Source organism: Chaetodon trifascialis, chromosome 1 (genome assembly GCF_039877785.1).
Source record: "Chaetodon trifascialis isolate fChaTrf1 chromosome 1, fChaTrf1.hap1, whole genome shotgun sequence".
NCBI classification, from domain to species: Eukaryota; Metazoa; Chordata; class Actinopteri; order Chaetodontiformes; family Chaetodontidae; genus Chaetodon; species Chaetodon trifascialis.
The window spans coordinates 1,507,162-1,525,605 of NC_092056.1; the positions used below are offsets into that span (position 1 = coordinate 1,507,162).

At 42.9% G+C, this 18,444-nt stretch overlaps 2 protein-coding genes across 2 annotated transcripts; one reads left to right on the forward strand and one right to left on the reverse strand.

Moving 5' to 3' along the window:
• The first annotated feature begins 217 nt into the window (after nt 1-217).
• On the forward strand, nt 218-2,290 carry LOC139330904 (C-C motif chemokine 19-like). Its single transcript, XM_070962128.1, has 3 exons — nt 218-306; nt 425-548; nt 2,134-2,290. Exons 1-3 carry the CDS (start codon nt 243-245, stop codon nt 2,288-2,290), a joined length of 345 nt encoding a protein of 114 aa, XP_070818229.1. The 5' UTR covers nt 218-242.
• Nucleotides 2,291-5,430: 3,140 nt separating this feature from the next.
• Nucleotides 5,431-16,245, reverse strand: LOC139336393 (voltage-gated potassium channel regulatory subunit KCNG4-like). Its single transcript, XM_070970505.1, has 3 exons — nt 15,778-16,245; nt 11,748-12,581; nt 5,431-7,882 (listed from the first exon to the last, which is right to left on the reverse strand). Exons 2-3 carry the CDS (start codon nt 12,504-12,506, stop codon nt 7,040-7,042), a joined length of 1,602 nt encoding a protein of 533 aa, XP_070826606.1. The 5' UTR covers nt 12,507-12,581; nt 15,778-16,245; the 3' UTR covers nt 5,431-7,039.
• Nucleotides 16,246-18,444: the final 2,199 nt, after the last annotated feature.

Genomic DNA, 18,444 nt, shown 5'->3' on the forward strand with positions numbered 1-18,444 from the left:
TAAGGCTTTTTGCAGAATTGTTTTACGTGTTATTACCTTCACGCTTCTCTGCAGAGCAGAAAATAACTGAAGTGACAGAGAAAGCAGAAGAAGAGGAAATGGAGGGGGAATCACAGCTTTCTCAGAACTAACTCATCAGCTGCATATAAAGGGAGGCCAGAGCAGGTCTCAGCTCAGATCACAGATCCACCCTGAAGATTGAAGCTGATCCAGAAGCTCGTCTGTCTGCCTGTCCAGGAAGCATGAAGACTCTGGTGTCTGTCCTGCTTCTGACTCTGGTCTTGGTCCTGTATCACATCTCTGCCGGTCAGTATCTCTGCTCGATTTCTGTCGAGCTGACCACCTGACTGCATTTGAGAGTATCTAATGAGTGTGTGTGTGTGTGTGTGTGTGTGTGTGTGTGTGTGTGTGTGTGTGTTCACAGACACAGTGGCACCGGACTCTTTGACTCAGCGCTGCTGTCCAAACTGCACTCGGACTCCTATTCCTAAAGGAAGGGTGACAAAAGTGGTGATGACCCACAGCGCCTGCAGACTCAAAGCCATTGTGTGAGTAAACACAGGAGGTGCATTACATGTTAGATTTGGCATTTATAAACCTGGAGTGTGTCTGTTTCATCATGGTAAAAACACTGACTGGAAGCACAGACTGGGATCAAACCCCCGACCTTCTGATTGGTCAGTGCTCTGCTGCCCAGAACGATTGAAAAAAACGGGTACCTTTGCATTTTCAAATCAAAGTACTGCAGTAACTCAAGTAACTGCTTAATATTGTGGGATTATTGAATCTCTAACAATGCTTTATATTCTATGAGGTTTCTATACGCAGCAGCATAAAGTACAGTCATGTAGTAGAGTAGTGTAGCGCAGTAGTTCAGTAAATATTTCCCAGCTTAAACTTGAAATATTCATGTAAAGTAACAGCATCTCAGAATACAGCAGAGCCTCTAAAAACGGTGTCTATGACTGAATGAGCAACACACAAATGTGCCATCCCTAAAAAAATTCTGCGAATAAGAAACGTAGATAAATTCAATTATTCTGATCATTAGATTTTAATTCTATAATACTTCACCAACATGTTTATCTGTAGTAGTTTGAAGATCCTCCACCAGGGGGAGCTGTTCGGTCATTGTACACGCACACCTGCAGGTTGACCGCGTGGGGCTGGCACTGTTATAAAGTACAATTTATTGGTACTTGTACTTAATTATTTCCATTTTCTGCCACTTTGGAAGTCCACCACTGCATTTCAGGAGGAGATTTGTTCAAATACAAAATAATTACATGTTTTAATGATTGCTCTTATTGTAATAATAATCTAATAATATTAACAAACAGGAAAAGTTTGTTAGACTGATGCAGTCTAATACAACAGTCCTGCAGTAAATCTTCCCTTCATGAACAAAGAGGTACTTGTATTTTTTAACCTACCTTCACTGATGTAAATGGGGTGGACAAAATAATAGACACACCTGTCATGTCTGCATAAAGCAGCACAAACAGTTAAACAGTAGCACAAACTGCATCCTCAGTGAAACAGTTTCAGCACAAATCAAGTAAATTACAGAAGTATTAGCAGCAAAATGTACTTAAAGTATCAGCAGTAAAAGTACTCATTCTGCAGTAAAATGTCTCTATGGTCCTGGCATTATTATAATACTGATACACCAATGTTAGAGCAGCATTTTACTGTTGGAGCTGCTGCAGGTGGAGCAGTTAGCTAATTCAGTCCAGTGGTTTCCAACGTAGGGGCTGGGCCCCTTCATAGGGCCACCAGATAAATGTGAGGGTTCGTCGGATGATTGATGGGAGAGGAAACAAGTTGTCATACAGAAATCTGTTTTCAATAATTCAGTCTGAAATATATTTGACTAAAAGTGTCAAGCAGGATTTAAGTAAAGTTTATGTACAGGTACCTCAAGGCTGAATACTTGAATAAATGTACTTTTATGGTTACTCTACCAAAGCGATGAGCTCAAAGGGGCTGCAGAGGACGAGCGGGGTCTGGTCACCATTTAGTACATTTAGGTGATTTCCAAACACACAACCTGAATACTTGTTGTGTCATGCTGGTTCCAGTGGCGCTGTGGACCTCTAACACTGAGTCTTATGGGTCATTTGTTTCTTACAGGGTCACGACAGTCTGTAAAAACGAGATCTGTGTGGATGGAAACTGGACGTGGGCGAAGAAGCTGCTGTCAGACTTTGAGAAGTCAGCGGCTGGAAAGATGCCTCCGTCTGCCCCCTTCAACCGCCTCCCGTGTTCGAAGGGCGCGAACAAAGTGTGAGACTGTCATGATCACATGTATGCTCTTTATCTACGTGTCTGACACTGGAGGATGATGCAGGCCTTCATCTGATGAGCTGTGATGACGGTGCAGAAAAGTAACTTTGAGGATAAAACTGTTGAATTCACTGTGAAAGTCTAATGTGAAAAATGACTTCTGAGATATGAAACACAGCCTCCAGTTTAAGATTAGAAGATAATATTTAACATTATACTCAAACATGTTGCCCCTTTCTGAATAAAAGCTTTATTTTTGGATTCTGTGTTCAGCTCATTTTATTTTGAAGGCCATGAGTCAAGAAACCGAGTGACCTTCAGCCGCGTCACCAACGCTGTTTAATACTTAGAATACATAAAAATGTATGTGGCTCAACCTCAGTGTGAACACAGCAGTGATGGACAGTACATTCAATCAAGACCTGTGCTCAGAGTTTTGAGGTACTTGTACCTCACTTGAGTATTTCCATTTTCTGCTGCTTGATACTTCTACTCAAGGCAAATATTGTACTTTTCATTCATATAATATATATTGCTGTTATACATAACAAGTACTTAATATACTTGTACTTACAATAGTTTTGGTACATTTTAAGTACATTTTGATGGTACTTTTACTTAAGTGAAGTTTTGAATGCAGGACTTCTGCTCGTAACACAGTATTTCTACACTGTGGTATTACTCAAAGATCAGAGTATTTCCTCCACCACTGAACACAGATCCTCAGTTTTGGTTATCATGCAAATATTTGTGCAAATGTGTGAAATTTCCATAATTATGTAAATGTTGATGTGAGTGAAGCTCCAGAAGCCGTCGAGGTAGAAATACTGCAGCGGTTAGAGAGCTGATTCTGGTTGAAGGCGATTAAAAGAATTCATCAAAATGACCCACCGCAGTAATGAGGCTGTGCCAGTTGCTTTCGAACTCTCTGAGATACTTGCTGATACTTGCTGTAAAACTTCAAATGTGCAAAATTGATGTCGAAGCGTAATCGACTCTGACAGCAGCAGGTTTACAGTAAAATATAACTGTCGACCTCACGGTGGCGCTAGAGGTGGAGGATCGGTGCAATCATCCTCTGGGCACCATGAACGTCTGTTCAAACTTTAGTACCAGTCAATTTTACTGACGTGGAGATATTTGAGTATTGCCACCCAGCTGCTCTGCTAGCATGGCTAAACAGCTGTTATGGCTAACGTGTTAGCGAACAAACCCACACACCCAGCAGACATGAAGCCACATTAGAGGCCTCTGATATTCACTCTGCGTCTGATTGGGACTCCTCAGTAAAATATCTGCCTCTCCGGCTGCCAAATGCTCCACCATGATCACCAACGGGGACGCTGACTCGGCCTGCAGTGTGGTGCTGGGCAGATAGCGTTAGCGTAGCACCGTCTGGAAGCCTGTGCTGGTCTCTGGTACCGCACACTGTCCGTGTTACCGAAGTGATCACGGCTTCCATGTTTCTCTCCTGGTGTGTGTCTCTGTGAGGATTACATTCATTCAGGTCATTTTGATCCAAAGAGGTTTGAATCGAGGGAAACTGGCCGTGAACACATCTCTCCTCTCATTCTTCAGCTCTGTCTGAGCGGTGGGGAGTTGCAGGTATTTAACCTCTGTGGGCTCGTTATCAAGAACATTGACACCACCTGGGCTGCTCCTGGCTGCAGTCGCTGGCTGTGATAACAAGCCCACAGAGGTCTGCTGGATGAGAGAGGAAATGTCTTAAAGCGTCTGCAGTCAAGTCCAGCTGCCCTTGATTCAGCCTTGAAATCTGAATGTGCGTAAATTAGAGTTCAGCTGGATTTCAAAACTCAGCATCTGAGTAAACTCTGTGTTGACTCTCTGACGGTGTTTTCCAGCATGTGGCAGCAGAAGCATCACCTTCAGTTTCATCTGATGACGTCTGATCTTATGTTCCTTATCTTCACGATGTCTCTCACACGTCTCCTTCATGAAGACAGTCTGATCATTTCAGCCCTTTGATGAGGTTATAGGACATAAAACCCATCACTCGTGTAATGTCCGTCCTGGGTTCGGTGTCACAGTCTCTTCAATGAGGACAGCAGGCAGTGCAGATTGGAGGGAAAGACGAGGTGACTGTTGAGGACAAGAACAAGTGACTGTTGGACTTTTCAATGTTTCCATTGTTTGAAAGTTTTGGTGCCAGCGACAAAGTTCTGTCCAGATAGAAAGAGGCCGTTCAAAAGGCTCCATCTGTGTCTTCAAACACAGTCATAACAACAGATGTCAGCGTGACGAGAGATTGCTCGCTCTCGAACGGAGACGTCGAGCACATGAACTGATAAATGTTCCGCTTAGCGAGTGAAACAATGACGAAGACAACAAAATGCTAAACGCTGTCGTCGGCTGTCACAGCAGCTGAATGAAAGCACAGACTAATAACCGTCAGAAGAAGAGTCAAAGTAGAAGTTTACACACATCCTCTGGCCTTGAGATCAGCCTTACATGTACGTATTTAACGGCAGCTGAAGACAGTGAACGCCACACGGCCACACAGGAAACCGTTGTGGGTTTGATTCCAGCTGGTGACATTTGTGGTATTTAATAACCCTTCTTCTCCACCACTTCCTGTCTGCAAACTGCTTTGTGAAAAATTTGACCTGCAGTTGTATCGCGGATGATTGACACGATGCACAGTCCAGCCAATGGTTTCACACTATTCCACCGATCTGCAGGAGGCGCTAATGTGCCAAGAAACGAAGAAGACGAGGAAACGGCTCATGTAAAGAAAGCAGGTTCAAACTTTTAAATGAAAAATCAGGTTTTCAAATGTTTTATGAGGGAAGAAAAACAAATGAGCACATTAGTTTCACCGCAGTGATTTTTGGTGAGAAGCACTGACTGTAAACTCCACAGGGAACCTTTAACCGTCAGACCGCCGTATAAATCTGTAATCAGCTCCAACGGGCTGATTGCCAGCCTGTGATGAGCAGAGTACAGGAGAGGATCGCGTTGTAGTAATTTATTTTATGCTATAAATCTGCAAATTTTGCCTGTGAATCTGAAAGTCAGTGAGGGTCAGAAGTCGGATCAGTTATTTTTCAGTCATATCTCGTCCTGACATGACGTTCATGCAGAGTGAACGAACCATTCATCCACTGAGGCAGTTAAACCACAAGCAAAAGAGTAAAATGGTTTTATTTTGAAAGTGCTAGTTCGACAAACAGCGACACCAGAGGAGCTACACGATGTTTGCGTGGAGGATGAAAGTGGTTAAATACACATCGCACACAGTGCTGCTCGTCAGCTTCCGCCCATTGATTTCCACTGAAACGTCATGAGAGCTGCGCTGTGTGATCTATCACAGCCAAGACAATGCAGCTAGACGGTGCATTTCAGGACACGACAACATCAGAAATTTGAGATTCATTAGACGTGTGATGTAAAATCAGAACCGCAGAACAAACGATTTCGTTGGCTCTCGTCTGTGTTTGGATAAGTCGTTGCTGTTAATCAATTTATTTTAATTGTTTTTCTGTTCCTCATTTAATCCCCTGCAGGCTATAAAAAGGTCTAATTAATTGGTTTGTTTTCAGTCAAAATTTAATTTCTCTTATCTATTCACTCGGTGAGTGTACTTAAAAAAGGAAATGTAGTATTTTATTCATTTTTCTGTAGTGTCATTGGTCCTTGTATGTTGTTCTTCGGGGGGTCGTCGTTACCTGTCGCATGGCGCCTTTTTACGTTAGTTATGTTGAAGTAAAGTGCTGAAGTTACAGGAGACGGTTATTTACTTTCACTACAACTGGACCCATGAAAGACGGACGGCTAACGCGAGCTAGAACTCTTCCTTTTCCTTTGAACACAACCTGAAGGAAAACTAACGTCTAGCACGAACAGCTGCTAATGTTAGCAAGCTAAGCTAACAAGCTTCCCCTCTGTGAATGGGACACAAACACAGCAACACGAAACTCCAAATACTGGATGTAGCACAGGGACAGATGGCTAACATTGCTAAAGGCTAACAGCTAACGCGATGTGAACTTCCAGTGTCGGCGTCTGAAGGCTGTGCAGCGTCTCCTATCGGCGGCGGATCCCACGGCGGCGGCGTTAGGGTCTACAAACACTGCAGGCTCAGGGTCCCGTCAGGTGTGTAGCTTAGCTTTCACAACAGGAAGTCAAAGTGAACAAAATTAGCTCTTAATTAAAATCGTTACTAAAATTGAGCAATCCTGTTCTCACAGCTTCTTCTTCTGTCGTGTGACAAACTGTGTGGACTCTGTCTGATTCTCTCCTCTTCCTCACCTCTTCAGCAGCTCTTCTGGTGTCTCACCTGTCTGTCGCGCTCCTCATCTCCTCCTGTTCTCTCTCCTGCCCTCCTTATAACAAGATGGAATCAGCATGTGAAGCCAAAACGAGGCTATTTTCCAGTATTCTGGTCGGCCATGACACCTCTGCCCGTCTTCTGTACGTCTTCCTGCTGTTTTTGAAAGTGGAAAAATGCGCACACTAATTGCAGTGAGGTTATAGTTCATATTTTCTTACACAGAAAGTGAGGAGACACAAAGTTTAAACTTTAGCTAAAGGTTTGCTGCACGTCATGAAAAAGCTTAATATAACCTGATGAGCGCTCGATTGAGTTGAGTTTGATCCAGAACAGACAAGAACTTTACGTCTAATACTTTGTCCACGATATAACAGTCCTCTGGAGTCTAAGCGTGTCTGTACAGGATCGAGTGAGTCACCACTCAAACATGTAATTAGTGGGTGAACGCGTCCGACTGCTCTCTTAGAAAGCTGTGGATGGAAGTGAGGACTGATGACTCCTGCTTGGCATCAGTCCTTCATTGTCCTCCTTGGACACAGACGGGAGCTCGTCTGGTGACAAATGGACTTTGGGCAGGCTGTCCTCCGACTCCGCAGCCATCTCCTCGCCTCTCTCCTCCTTCCACAGCTGCTCGTACTCCTGCTTGAGCTCCTGATAAGATCGGGAGAATGTGTGGAAGATTGAGGTGGCGGGGAACGCCATGATGAGAATTCCGCTCAGGATGCTGGTCAGCGCCACTATCTGTCCTGGGATGCTGCGTGGCACCATGTCGCCGTAGCCCACGGTCGTCATGGAGATGATGGCCCACCAGTAGGAGGCCGGGATGCTGCTGAAGCTGTGTTGGGGGTGCGTGGCGGCGAACGGCGCCAGTTCGCTCTCTGCGAGGTGAACCAGAGGTGAGAAGAGGGTCACGGCCACGCAGACGAACAGCAGCAGCAGGCCGAACTCCCTCATGCTGCGCTGCATGGTCAGCCCTAAAGTCTGCAGGCCCAGGGAGTGGCGAGCCAGTCGCATCACGTACAGGATCCGCAGGGCGCGCAGCAGGCGCAGGATCAGACTCAGTTTGTCCAGGTAGCCTCTGCCGGCGCCCATGATGACGTCCTCCTCCGACCCGTCTCTGACGTCGACGACCAGGGACACGTAGTACGGGAGGATGGCGATGGCGTCGATGATGTTGAGAGGGCCGCGAGCGAAGGCCAGCTTGCTCTGAGCGTTGACAAATCGCAGCATGAACTCCAGCGTGAACCACGCCACGCAGATGGACTCCACCACAAACATGTTGCGACACCTCTGGGAGCACTCGCCCTGCAGACAAAGAGACGCACTGTGAGGAAAGCACAGCAGCTTCACACCTGAAGACCAGCTCAGCTCCACCTGTGGAGGGAGGAGCTCCCGAACACCTGAGAAGATAACCCTGATGACATCGGCACGTGATGTCATCAGGGTTGTCCTGGATTGTACTCCAGACGTCAAATGTGTGACACAAATTTCCACATATGTATGTATTTAGCTTTTTTCTGCTTTTCATTTTGATTGATGATGCTGTTTAACTGAACTGTGCCTTTGAGAACAACATGTTCTCACAGCATAGAAATGTACATTTTCAGTATAAAATACACCACCAATGAATAAAGTGTTAAATGTTTAGGTTAAACAGCCATGTCTCTGACAATAAGCCACATTCCCTCCACACAGTATTGTATTATTAACGGTGACACCTGCTCGACTGTTCATGACATGATTTCAGCAGTTTGAGTCTCAGTAAGTCAGAAAAAACACTTGAATTGGCTCATTGCCTGCTAATACAGTATTTCTTTGGCACTGTGTGTTGAAAAGAGTCTGTTGTCATGTGGAGTCATTAAAGTGGAAAAAAATCAATTTCCATTTCAGAGTCTTTGAATGACTGAATGATGGCAGAGAGGAAGAAAACAAGGTCCCCACAAATCCTAAAGAAACCACCCAAAAAGCTAAAATTATAACCTTGTAAACTGCAGACTTTTCTAACAGCCCATAATGAGTCTCTTCATGTTTGCTGACAGCAGCTGAAGGGCAGGTTTCATTACGCATTACAATCAGTACTTCTGGAGTTCTGTGCGCTGAGAAAATACAACTCCTGAAGGCCTGATGTTCAGGAAATAAAGGTGAACTTGATCTGAACTTTCTGCTTGGCAACATGTTGATAGCTCACCACACAATTTCAACAATTTACAGTCTAAAACCCAAATTTCCAACAAAGTCATCAATAAAACCAGAATCAGTCACTTCCAGACACACTGTGTTCACTGACAGCAGCTTCCTGAAGTGTCTCTGAGTTCATGTGTTCATCTCCTTCATCCATCATGTGTTCACAAAGTGGTGAACTCGCTCCATCCTTTCATAGCCAACCATGATCCTCTCACCTGTTCCCAATCAGCCTGTTTACCTGTGGAATGATCCAAACAGGTGTTTTTGGAGCGTTGCACATCTGTCAGTCTGTGAAATGTGTCGCTGCATCAGATTCAGGATAAGCAGATATTTACAGAAATCAATGAAGCTGATGAGGAAGAACATTAAATACATTGACTCGGAGCTGTTTTCAGGTCAGTTTATGTCAGAGAGGATTAACAAGCGATCACATCCTGTTTGATTTATGTTTAACCGAACGTCCAAACTGTTTAGGAATCCTTGTGGTACATTTGATGTTACAGCCTCTAAAGCTGATGTCTGACTCATCATCCAGGCAGCTGACGACAAACTGGCTGGAACATAATAAAAACATTTACTGAATGGTACAAAATGTGATTGTACTTGACTTGTGAATACTTCACATGGGTGCTTTCACTGTGAAGGATGTTGAGCTTTCAGTTGAATATTGACCTTCGGCTAACGTTCTCCTCAAACAGAGATTAATCAGAAATTACCATTAGCATCTGTAACTCGGTAGGCTACAACAAGCCTCGGGGGTTGAGGGTTGTGTCTTTTTTAGAAACTTTCCAACATGAAAATACAGAATGAAAAGTGTGAAGAGCGGATTAAACAACACGTTTGTCTGGTCTAACATCAGTTAGACACGTTAGCATGCCTCGCTAACAGTACAGAACTAGCCGGCCAAGGCCAAAGGTTAGTTTAACATTCGGAAAAGAAAATTTGAGGGGGGGTTACTCAGGAACAAAAATAACGGTTATGTTAGAAAAAGCCTGATTCAGGATTGACATGTCCTCAGTGCAACACGGGTCCTGAATGCTAGGCCTGCTAAGCGCTATATCGAAGCTTTAGCTAACGCTGCTGCTCTGTGTTGGATTTGGTGACTTTACAGGACGTGACTTTGCCAAAGTCAACCTAAAAATCCTCTTGTGTTTGTGAAAGTGAAATGTTGTTTAAAATAAAGCACTGATCTAACTTCTGTAACTCATTCTGTGTCAATCTGAACAATGTTATGCTAAAAAGATCTGATCTGACATTTTTTCTATATTGCTGTATAATAAAGATAATGACCCAAAATACAAGAACAATGCTCTCCTCTTTATTTCATCCACTTTTTACGACGCAATGCTCAATAGCATTCTGCCATGCAGTCGTCCAGTGCATATTTAAGACTGTTTTGGTTATATTAAGCTAGCAACAGCAGAGAAAATGTGATTTCAAAATCAAAAAAATAAGCTGTTTTTGTCTCCGTCTGTCTAAAGTAAAGGAACCATTGTTTCATATCATGAATTTTTGTCCCTTAGCTTTCTTTGACAAACCAACAGCTCTATCTATTTTGGATCAGCCTTATTCGCCTGTCAAGCTGAATAAAAGCTCGTCAAACCAGCTGGCCGGCATTCAACCACACACGGCTGCCAGAAATTCAAAAACAAAACTGGTTTCCAGAAATTAAAAGGAATCTTGGCTTTGCTTTTGTCTCTGAGTCAAATCCAGAAACAGACTCCAGATGTTCAGTCCAACAGTTACATGAAAAATAACTTTCAGCTTCTGAACTGATTACGTCCACGCTTTAATTTTCTCCTGTCTATTAGAGCGACTGACGGCAAATTCATCAGGCAGAAATCAATCCACTGTCTCGAGCTTAGAAACATAATCACATACAGCCCAGTTCAGACTCTGAGCATGAAAACGACTTATCATTTGTGCTGCCGCTCTGCTTCTGTTCACTCGATACCAGCAGAAATCATCTGATTCCTAAAAAGTCTGGACTCGAGATAAAACATACATCGTCTTTGTACTGTTTTCAGTTCGGTTTGTGTCAAAAAGGACTGGAAGATTATCACGTTCGGCCTTATTCATGTTTAACACAGCGTCCAAACTCCACGTTCTCTTCACAACTCGATGCTTCACACAAACTGACTGACTGCCGCCCATCAATCCACTGTTTTGATTGACATTTACTTATCATTTACAGGCCAGCTTTCATCCCAAGATAAAGCTGCGAGCTGTGCAGGCGCCTGGTGCTGGACAGGTACCCGAAAGTTCTTCAGAGAACAAAAACAATGACCTGAAAGACACTCATAAGCTCCGCAGAGCTGGACCCTGCAGAGCTGGTGATGGTGGTCAACCAGTTAATCACCACTAACCTTCCTTTAACATTGCACAGTCATTTGAGCCATAAATATTGATTCGTAGCTTAAAGGTCCAGCGTACTGGATTTAATGGGATCTATTGATACTCAGAATTATGTTTTCATTAGTGAAAATAAGTCTTTGTTTTCTCATTACCTCAGAATGAGCTCTTTGTATCTACAGAGGGAGGACGTCCTCTTCCACAGAGTCCATCAAGTTGCACCGCCATGTTTCTACAGTAGCCCAGAATGGACAAACCTAACACTGGCTCTGGAAGGAGACTTTCGTCTTTTTAGCCTCCACTCTCTGTTCTCCTACACACTTGGAAGAGGACGAGTGATCAGTTGGCTGCAATCTGCAAACTCACCTAAATCCTACTCACTGCTCCTTCAAAGCTTTGATGATCATTTTCTTGAGAAAATATAATTAACATAGAATCTTAAAGAGTTTTGGTTCATTTACTTCAGCATTAATGTCATTAAACGCCTCTTTTTGCTGAGACATGTTGATGTGAATCCTTTGCTGAACAGTGACAAAGACAACTTTCCTGGAAACATAAAGAAAAGTTTCATGAGTGTAAAACAGGTTTAACAGGATGATATGTGGCGGTCAGCTTTAATCGGCTTCATACGCACCCTGTTCTCTTCATCTCTGAGGTCTGGCATGGTGCTAATGCACAGGCTGATGACGGTGACCAGCACCATGACGACAGACAGGCAGGCGAACACCTTCCCCGCCAGCCCTGACTGAGGGTTTTCCACCACTTCTCGCAGCATCCCGGTCATTCTACGATAGCCCTTTTCAGCCTGTGTGGTGGTTTTCTTCAGCATCACCCTCTTCTGCCTCCACTCCTCTTCTTTGCGCTCTCGCTCCGCCACCTCCTCCACACGGGTGGTCATGCGGCGACGGCAGCAGCGCTCCATGTGGCCCGGGTCCACGCCCCAGTAGTCCAGCTCATCGTGCAGCGACACGGCGCACAGCTCTCGAAGCAGACGCAGTTTGCCTGCAGCCAGGAAGTTGAGGATGACCCTGAAGGCTGTCGGATTTCGGTCGAAGAAGTACTCCTGACACGTTTCATCGTAGTCATCGCAGAGTCGTGCGATCTCCTCAGGGGTGGTGCAGAAGCGCAGACGTCCCAGGCGACTCTGGGGGAACTGCTCCAAGGTACTCCAAGGGAAGGTGTACCGGTTGCCCCCGACATTGATGAGAACCTGCAGGGTGTGATCAACCACATACGAGGCCTTGGGGTCACGAAGCAGCTGTGCTCTCTGAAAGTAAACACCCTTGACGGTCTCGGTCTCCGGGATCTCGGTGAAGAAGCGGTCAAGGCTGCTGTCGTCACTGCTGATGGAGTAGGTGCTGAAGTCATGGTTGGCATTGCTGATGATGGGCATGCTGGCTTCAGAATGTGTGACGGGACGGAGGAGGTGTTTGTATGTCCAGCTGACAGTTTAGAATCCACAGAGAGGCTGCGATGACAGAAAGATAAGATAAAAACAAATCTTTTACTCTTGTTTTTCTACAAATGTTTCAGTTCAAAGAATCTCATTACTAACCTGGAGTGCCTCAGGGCTCTGTCCACGGTCCACTACTTTCCATATCTTAGCAGATTACACAAAACTCTGTATAGCTGTTGAGCCTGATCACTTGAGGAAACCTTACAAACTGCACCTCATCAATTAATGTTTGATCCAAAAATATCAAACTGAATCAGGACAAAACTCCAAAAGTCTATTCTTGATACAAAAGAGCCAGTTTACAGAACAGTTTACTGCACACGTTTGTGATTTAAAAATTCAAACTACAATGTAATAAATGCCTTTTTTTTTTCTTTTTTCTTTTGATGTCCTGTCAAAATGTTTTACGAACTCTCCTTTATAATGGAGGTCTATGGGGAAAATTGTTTTGGGGCTGCAGTAGATGTTTTTGTTGCAGTACCGCAGGTGGCCACTGGGGCACACCAGCAGCAGCACTGAGATTCAGCTCTGTTAATACATAAATAATTTCTGTTGATTCATTAATTCATGAACTAAACGATAAGAACCACTTCACATCGAATGTGCAGCTGTAATTGTTAAATAATGAAGAATAATCCACTCAAAAAAAAATGTTGGCACCCTGCTTTTAGTCCTGACACCTTTCTGAGATGCCTTCGCACCAGTTCACGCCTGGATTCATGTTGCTCTGACGACTCTCACATGACTGCTGCATGACCTTAAAACCTCTTGGTGTGAACCACAGAGAGAGGTTCAAATGTCTGCGATCGGCCGACAACAAGCACAGAAGCTGCGACAGCATCTGTTCAATCTGACATCCGAATACAAGTTTTCAGTGGTAGCAGATCATCTGATGACATGCAAAAACACAATGAGCTGTAAATTAAAATTAAAATTAAAATGTAAATTAAACTGTAGATTATTTTACATGAAACATTTTCTCTGCTGTTATCAAGCCGTGAGCATAGTTTTGTTTTTAGGTTTTGGAGTTACTGTAAGACTGATTCTGGAGGAGATGGTTGGATTTTTGTGGTTGCCATGTTTGTATATTTTCTTTCAATTAAAGATCAAAAAACAGAGAAAATCTTTTGATAAAATGACATCAAACCTCGTACAAACAGTTGAACTGAGTGCACTTATATCATCACTGTAATGGCTTCCAAAATCTAAGTACCCGTCCAGAGTTTCCAGCTTGTCTGCATGCCGGCTGGGAATTAAAGCCCAGCTCTGAACCAGACCTTCACTTATCCAGAAAGAGATGCTGCTGCTGATTCTTTCAAATGTAAATTTAAAATGCTGGAAGCGTCACAAAATAAATTCCATTAACTTCTGTTCTATTGAGGTGGAGGCAGAAATCTCCGAGACGAACATGAACATATGTATTGTTGTTGTTGTCCTGGGTCTTTTGGTGAAATATTATTTAATTCAGCGTTCATCTAAATGGATTCATGACCATCTTCTTGGCCTCTGTGCTCCTGCTGCTGTTACTTCTGGAATAAAAAGCTAAAACCAGGATTGACGGCCATAATGTGTAACATTTCCACATTAAATGCCTAAAAACGACTTTTGTTCAGGTGTGTACCTACATCATCACCAACTAGGTAACAGGTGTGTTTCATGTAAGGAACTGGGAGAACTAGCTTGCAGCCACTCTACTGTTCACTACTATTTATTCTTCTCACTCGATTATTGACCATTGATTTTCACTGGAAATGGTTGTTTAACCGTGAAGACGATGACTCCCATGATCCTTAGCATTCAGTGCCTTTAACGTTTTACACCTTAGTGAAAAAGCAGTTTTTGGTTTGGCTGTGAGGTGACTGTCAGGCTTGTTTAGGTGTCGACAGCAGTCCTGACGTGCCTGACGTACTGATGAACACGTTATTATTCCTGCAGCTTCACTGAAATGTTAAAAGATGTCAGTTTGATCAAAGATTCCTGGAAAGAGGCCAAATGTCCAATGCTGGAAATGAACTTACTCAAGTACTGCACTTGAGTACCATTATGGGTACTTTATTTGAGTATTTTCATTTGAAAGTTGTGGATATTTCTACATTTCAGAAGTACATATTGTACTTTTTACTACACTACATTTATCTGAAAGCCATACTTACAAGTTACTTTGAAGGCTGAGATTGCACACACAAATCATAGGACCAGTCTATTAAAGCCGAGTTTATCATACATTTAACATCTTCAGTAGGAATAATCCAATGATAAAATACTCTGAAAGAGGCCGTCCTGCTGCCTGAGTACTTCTACTTTTTGCACTTGAAGTACAGTGTGGTATTGTCACTTTTAAGTAGCTCTGAAGAAATATCAATATTTCTTCCACAGATGAGTAAAAAATCACATTATACAGATTTAGGTTTCCAAATATATGCAGATTTTCAAAAATACTCCAAATACACAGCACATATACTCTGTACTTTGATCGTTTTAGAGAAGATTCGTGAATGACCATAAATCATAAGTCCTGTTTAATTCATCGGGATCCAGTGGAAACATCTTCAGCAGTGGTGGATGAAGTACTTTTACTTAATCCTACAGTGGAGAAATACTCTACTACCATTAAATTCAAACTTCAATTCAAAAGCACCCAAAAATAAAAGTACTGACAAAATAGTATATAAAGTAAATAAAGTATATTATTGTATTATAATTATTGATGAATTAATGCATCATTCAGTGAAATGCTGGAGCTGGTAAAGATTATTTTAATCAAGTTATGCTGCCGGGTAGCTTGTGCCCCCCGATCAATAGAGTCTCATCTGAACCAAAGCAGTACATCATAATTTGTTTATGGATTACATTTTGTACTATTAATCTGAATCTGCAAAGTATTTTAAGTCACTAAATAAATGGAGTAAAAAGTACAGTATTTCCCTGTGTCATGTACTGGAATAGAGTTATCAAGTAAGTTATCTCAGTTTACTGAGATATAACGTACTTTTCACCGCTGCAGGAGAGTGAAGTATTTGCATTAGAAACAAATCATTTATTCCCAATAATTTCACTTGACTGGAAACAAAAAATAGAACAGTTTGTTAATTAAAGTGCGCAAATAATGGCGCGTTACATTTACAGTACAGTAGCAGTAATACTGTAGTATAACAGGAGTAAAACTGTTGAAGTAAAAATAGAGTAAAAGTGTAATTTATGGTCTCACCTTAAAGGGCGCAGGTGGGCAGCCTCGGCTCTTTAATATCTCTGTTGTTGCTCCTGAGCATTTTCTCATCTGTTGCTATAATGAAGACGCTTCTCACTAATTAAGTCATGATTGGATATTCGCTCTCATCATTAAACTGGAGACCAAGTGTCTCAGGAATCAGGCCGGCGGGCGGCAGCAGGCGCAGCGGTGATATCACAGTTTATAGATCCGCTCTGAAGTTTGCACGGCTGCTGTGTGTCTGTGCAGCATCACCGCGCGGCACACGTCGCCTCTCCGGCAGCTTCGGAGTTGGAGGAAATTCAATTAATATGATTTGTGTTCGTCTGCAGCGCGTCGCTCCGCTCCCGCCGCTCCCGCCGCTCCCCGCCGCTGCCGAGGACAAACGAACGCGGTTATCTAACGGCGGCGTCCTCCTCAAACCTGCTGCTGTGTTCTCATCTGTGTTTGACAGCAGGACCATCCTCCTCCTCCTCTTCCTCCTCCTCCACCTCTTTTCACCCTCCTCCCCTCCCACCAGCTCTCTCTTCTTCTGCACTGTAAAAAACGACGTTGAAGCATTTGCTCTCAGAATATGCTGGAAGAAGTACTCTCATCTTTGCCCAAACAAAAGCACAGTACTACAGTAGTACACAGTGTAGAGGGGTACTCCAGGAGAAGTCATGCAGATTTCTACAGGATCAGACTTTCTAATGGTTAAAGTAGCCGTCTGGTCATGAGGCTAAATGATCACCATTAGTTTTATTTTGTTTACATTATCATGGAAGCAGCATTTAATGTTGTCATCTGATGTTTACCAATGTTGTTTTAGTTTAGCCTGTTAGCATAGCAACATACCCACAGTGAAAATGCTAACATGCTTATGTTTCACAGGTTTATTGTTTACCAATGTTACCTTCCCAGTATAGCATGTTAGCATGCTAACATACTCACGATGAATATGCTAACGTGCTGACGTTTAGCATGATGTTTAGTGTTACCGCCTCAGTCTAGCATGTTAGCATGCTAACATACCCATGATGAAAATGCCAAGATGCTGATATTTCGCAGGTATAATGTTTACCAATGTTTCTTAGTTTAGCCTGCTAGCATACTAGCATACCCACAGGCTAACATGCTGATGTCTAACAGGTAGGCTCTCATGTTTTCTCATGTTACCTATGCTATGGTTTAGTACATTAGCATGCTATGAAAATGCTAACATGCTGATAATTAGCAAGTGGAATGCTAAGATTTCACACTCTGCACTAAACGGAAAGTACAGCTGAGGGATCAGAATACAATCACCTTTCCAGGTATCTAAGTGTTGGAAAACCTGAGGATGTGACAGTTATAGTTAAATACACTAACAGTCAGTTTATGTGACTGTCGTTGCCAAAGTTTGGAGCAATCCATCCAGAGCTGTCAAGACATTTCAGCCACAGGAAAAGGAGAGTCATTGGATTCATCATCTGGAAACATGAACGTCTTGTTGAGAGATTTCCCAGGACAGGTGGATACTTTGACCTGCTGGTGGCGCTAAAGGAAACATTAGTGAGTCATCCTCTGTCCACCATGAATTTTATGACAAATTAGAGCTTGTTGCTAGCATGACTAAAAATACATCATATTTCAGAGCATTTTAACACTTTTTGCAAGAAAAAATCATCTCCAAAGTACAATTATGTTACAGCTGGTAAATAAACAAACTCTGGTCTCCCAACTTCAATTTACGACTTTAATATCTTCATCATTGGAAATCCCTCGGTTGTATCTAAGCTGCTTTCTGCTCCTCTTCATTCACTGTTGTCTCATATGAACCTGTGCAGGTCCACATGTTGTTCAGGGTTTCACGGATCACAGATGTTACTGAACCTTTTGTGTTACCTGAAGCTCAATGATGAAAATGTGTGAAAAGAGACGCTAACAGTGACGAACAAACAGAGCTTTTGAGCCTCTTTTAGCTCATGGTTTTATTTTGGTGGCAAATTAGCTGTTTGTAGTTTTACTTAAATAAAATATCTGAGTACTTTTTTCACTATCTATAATGTTATACCGTGAGGTGGATGAGAAGCACCTGTTGGCTTAAACATGCGATACTTTGACTTTTTATTTTATTTCCTAAGATTTATTTATTGAATAAAACTATGAATCTCAGGCAGAGAGAAAACATGCTCTGACTGTCCTGCAGCTCTGCAGTTCCTGAGCAGGAGGACACAAACACCCCATAATGCAGTAAGCAGAATAAACAAAGAGTGTTTTACAGTGCAGAGCTGCTTGTCTCTACTTGATGATGACTCTTCAGTCCAAACTGGACTCCACTGAAAGCCTTTGTTTAAATGCAGCTAAAGCCTGATTGACAAAGTTTGTGCAGGCTGACAACCAAACGCACAGAGGATTAATAAAAAAGGACAGAAGATAAAACACAGATCCTCAGTCTGTCTGTGTGCATCACAAACCCGCACACACACGCACACACACACACACGCACACACAGTGTTATGTCATGCATGATTTGCATTGCTGCTTTACAAGAAGCAGGTGGTTGCTTCCTTCCACATCTAATAACCGAAACATCAGCTGCTGTGACGGTGACATCCTCGCTCTTAAAATGTGACCTCTGCAAAATAAACGTTGGTTTGTGAACGAGGATTTCTTTCCTCACATTTTACAGCACGGACTGGATTT

Excerpts from the sequence above, each read along its gene's own strand:
- LOC139336393 (XM_070970505.1), bottom strand. The coding sequence starts at position 12,506 with ATGCCCATCATCAGCAATGCCAACCATGACTTCAGCACCTACTCCATC. Across the intron at positions 7,883-11,747 it reads TCAGAGATGAAGAGAACAGG|GGCGAGTGCTCCCAGAGGTG; the intron begins GTGCGTATGAAG and ends CTTTGTCTGCAG.
- LOC139330904 (XM_070962128.1), top strand. The coding sequence starts at position 243 with ATGAAGACTCTGGTGTCTGTCCTGCTTCTGACTCTGGTCTTGGTCCTG. Across the intron at positions 307-424 it reads CCTGTATCACATCTCTGCCG|ACACAGTGGCACCGGACTCT; the intron begins GTCAGTATCTCT and ends GTGTGTTCACAG. Across the intron at positions 549-2,133 it reads TGCAGACTCAAAGCCATTGT|GGTCACGACAGTCTGTAAAA; the intron begins GTGAGTAAACAC and ends TGTTTCTTACAG.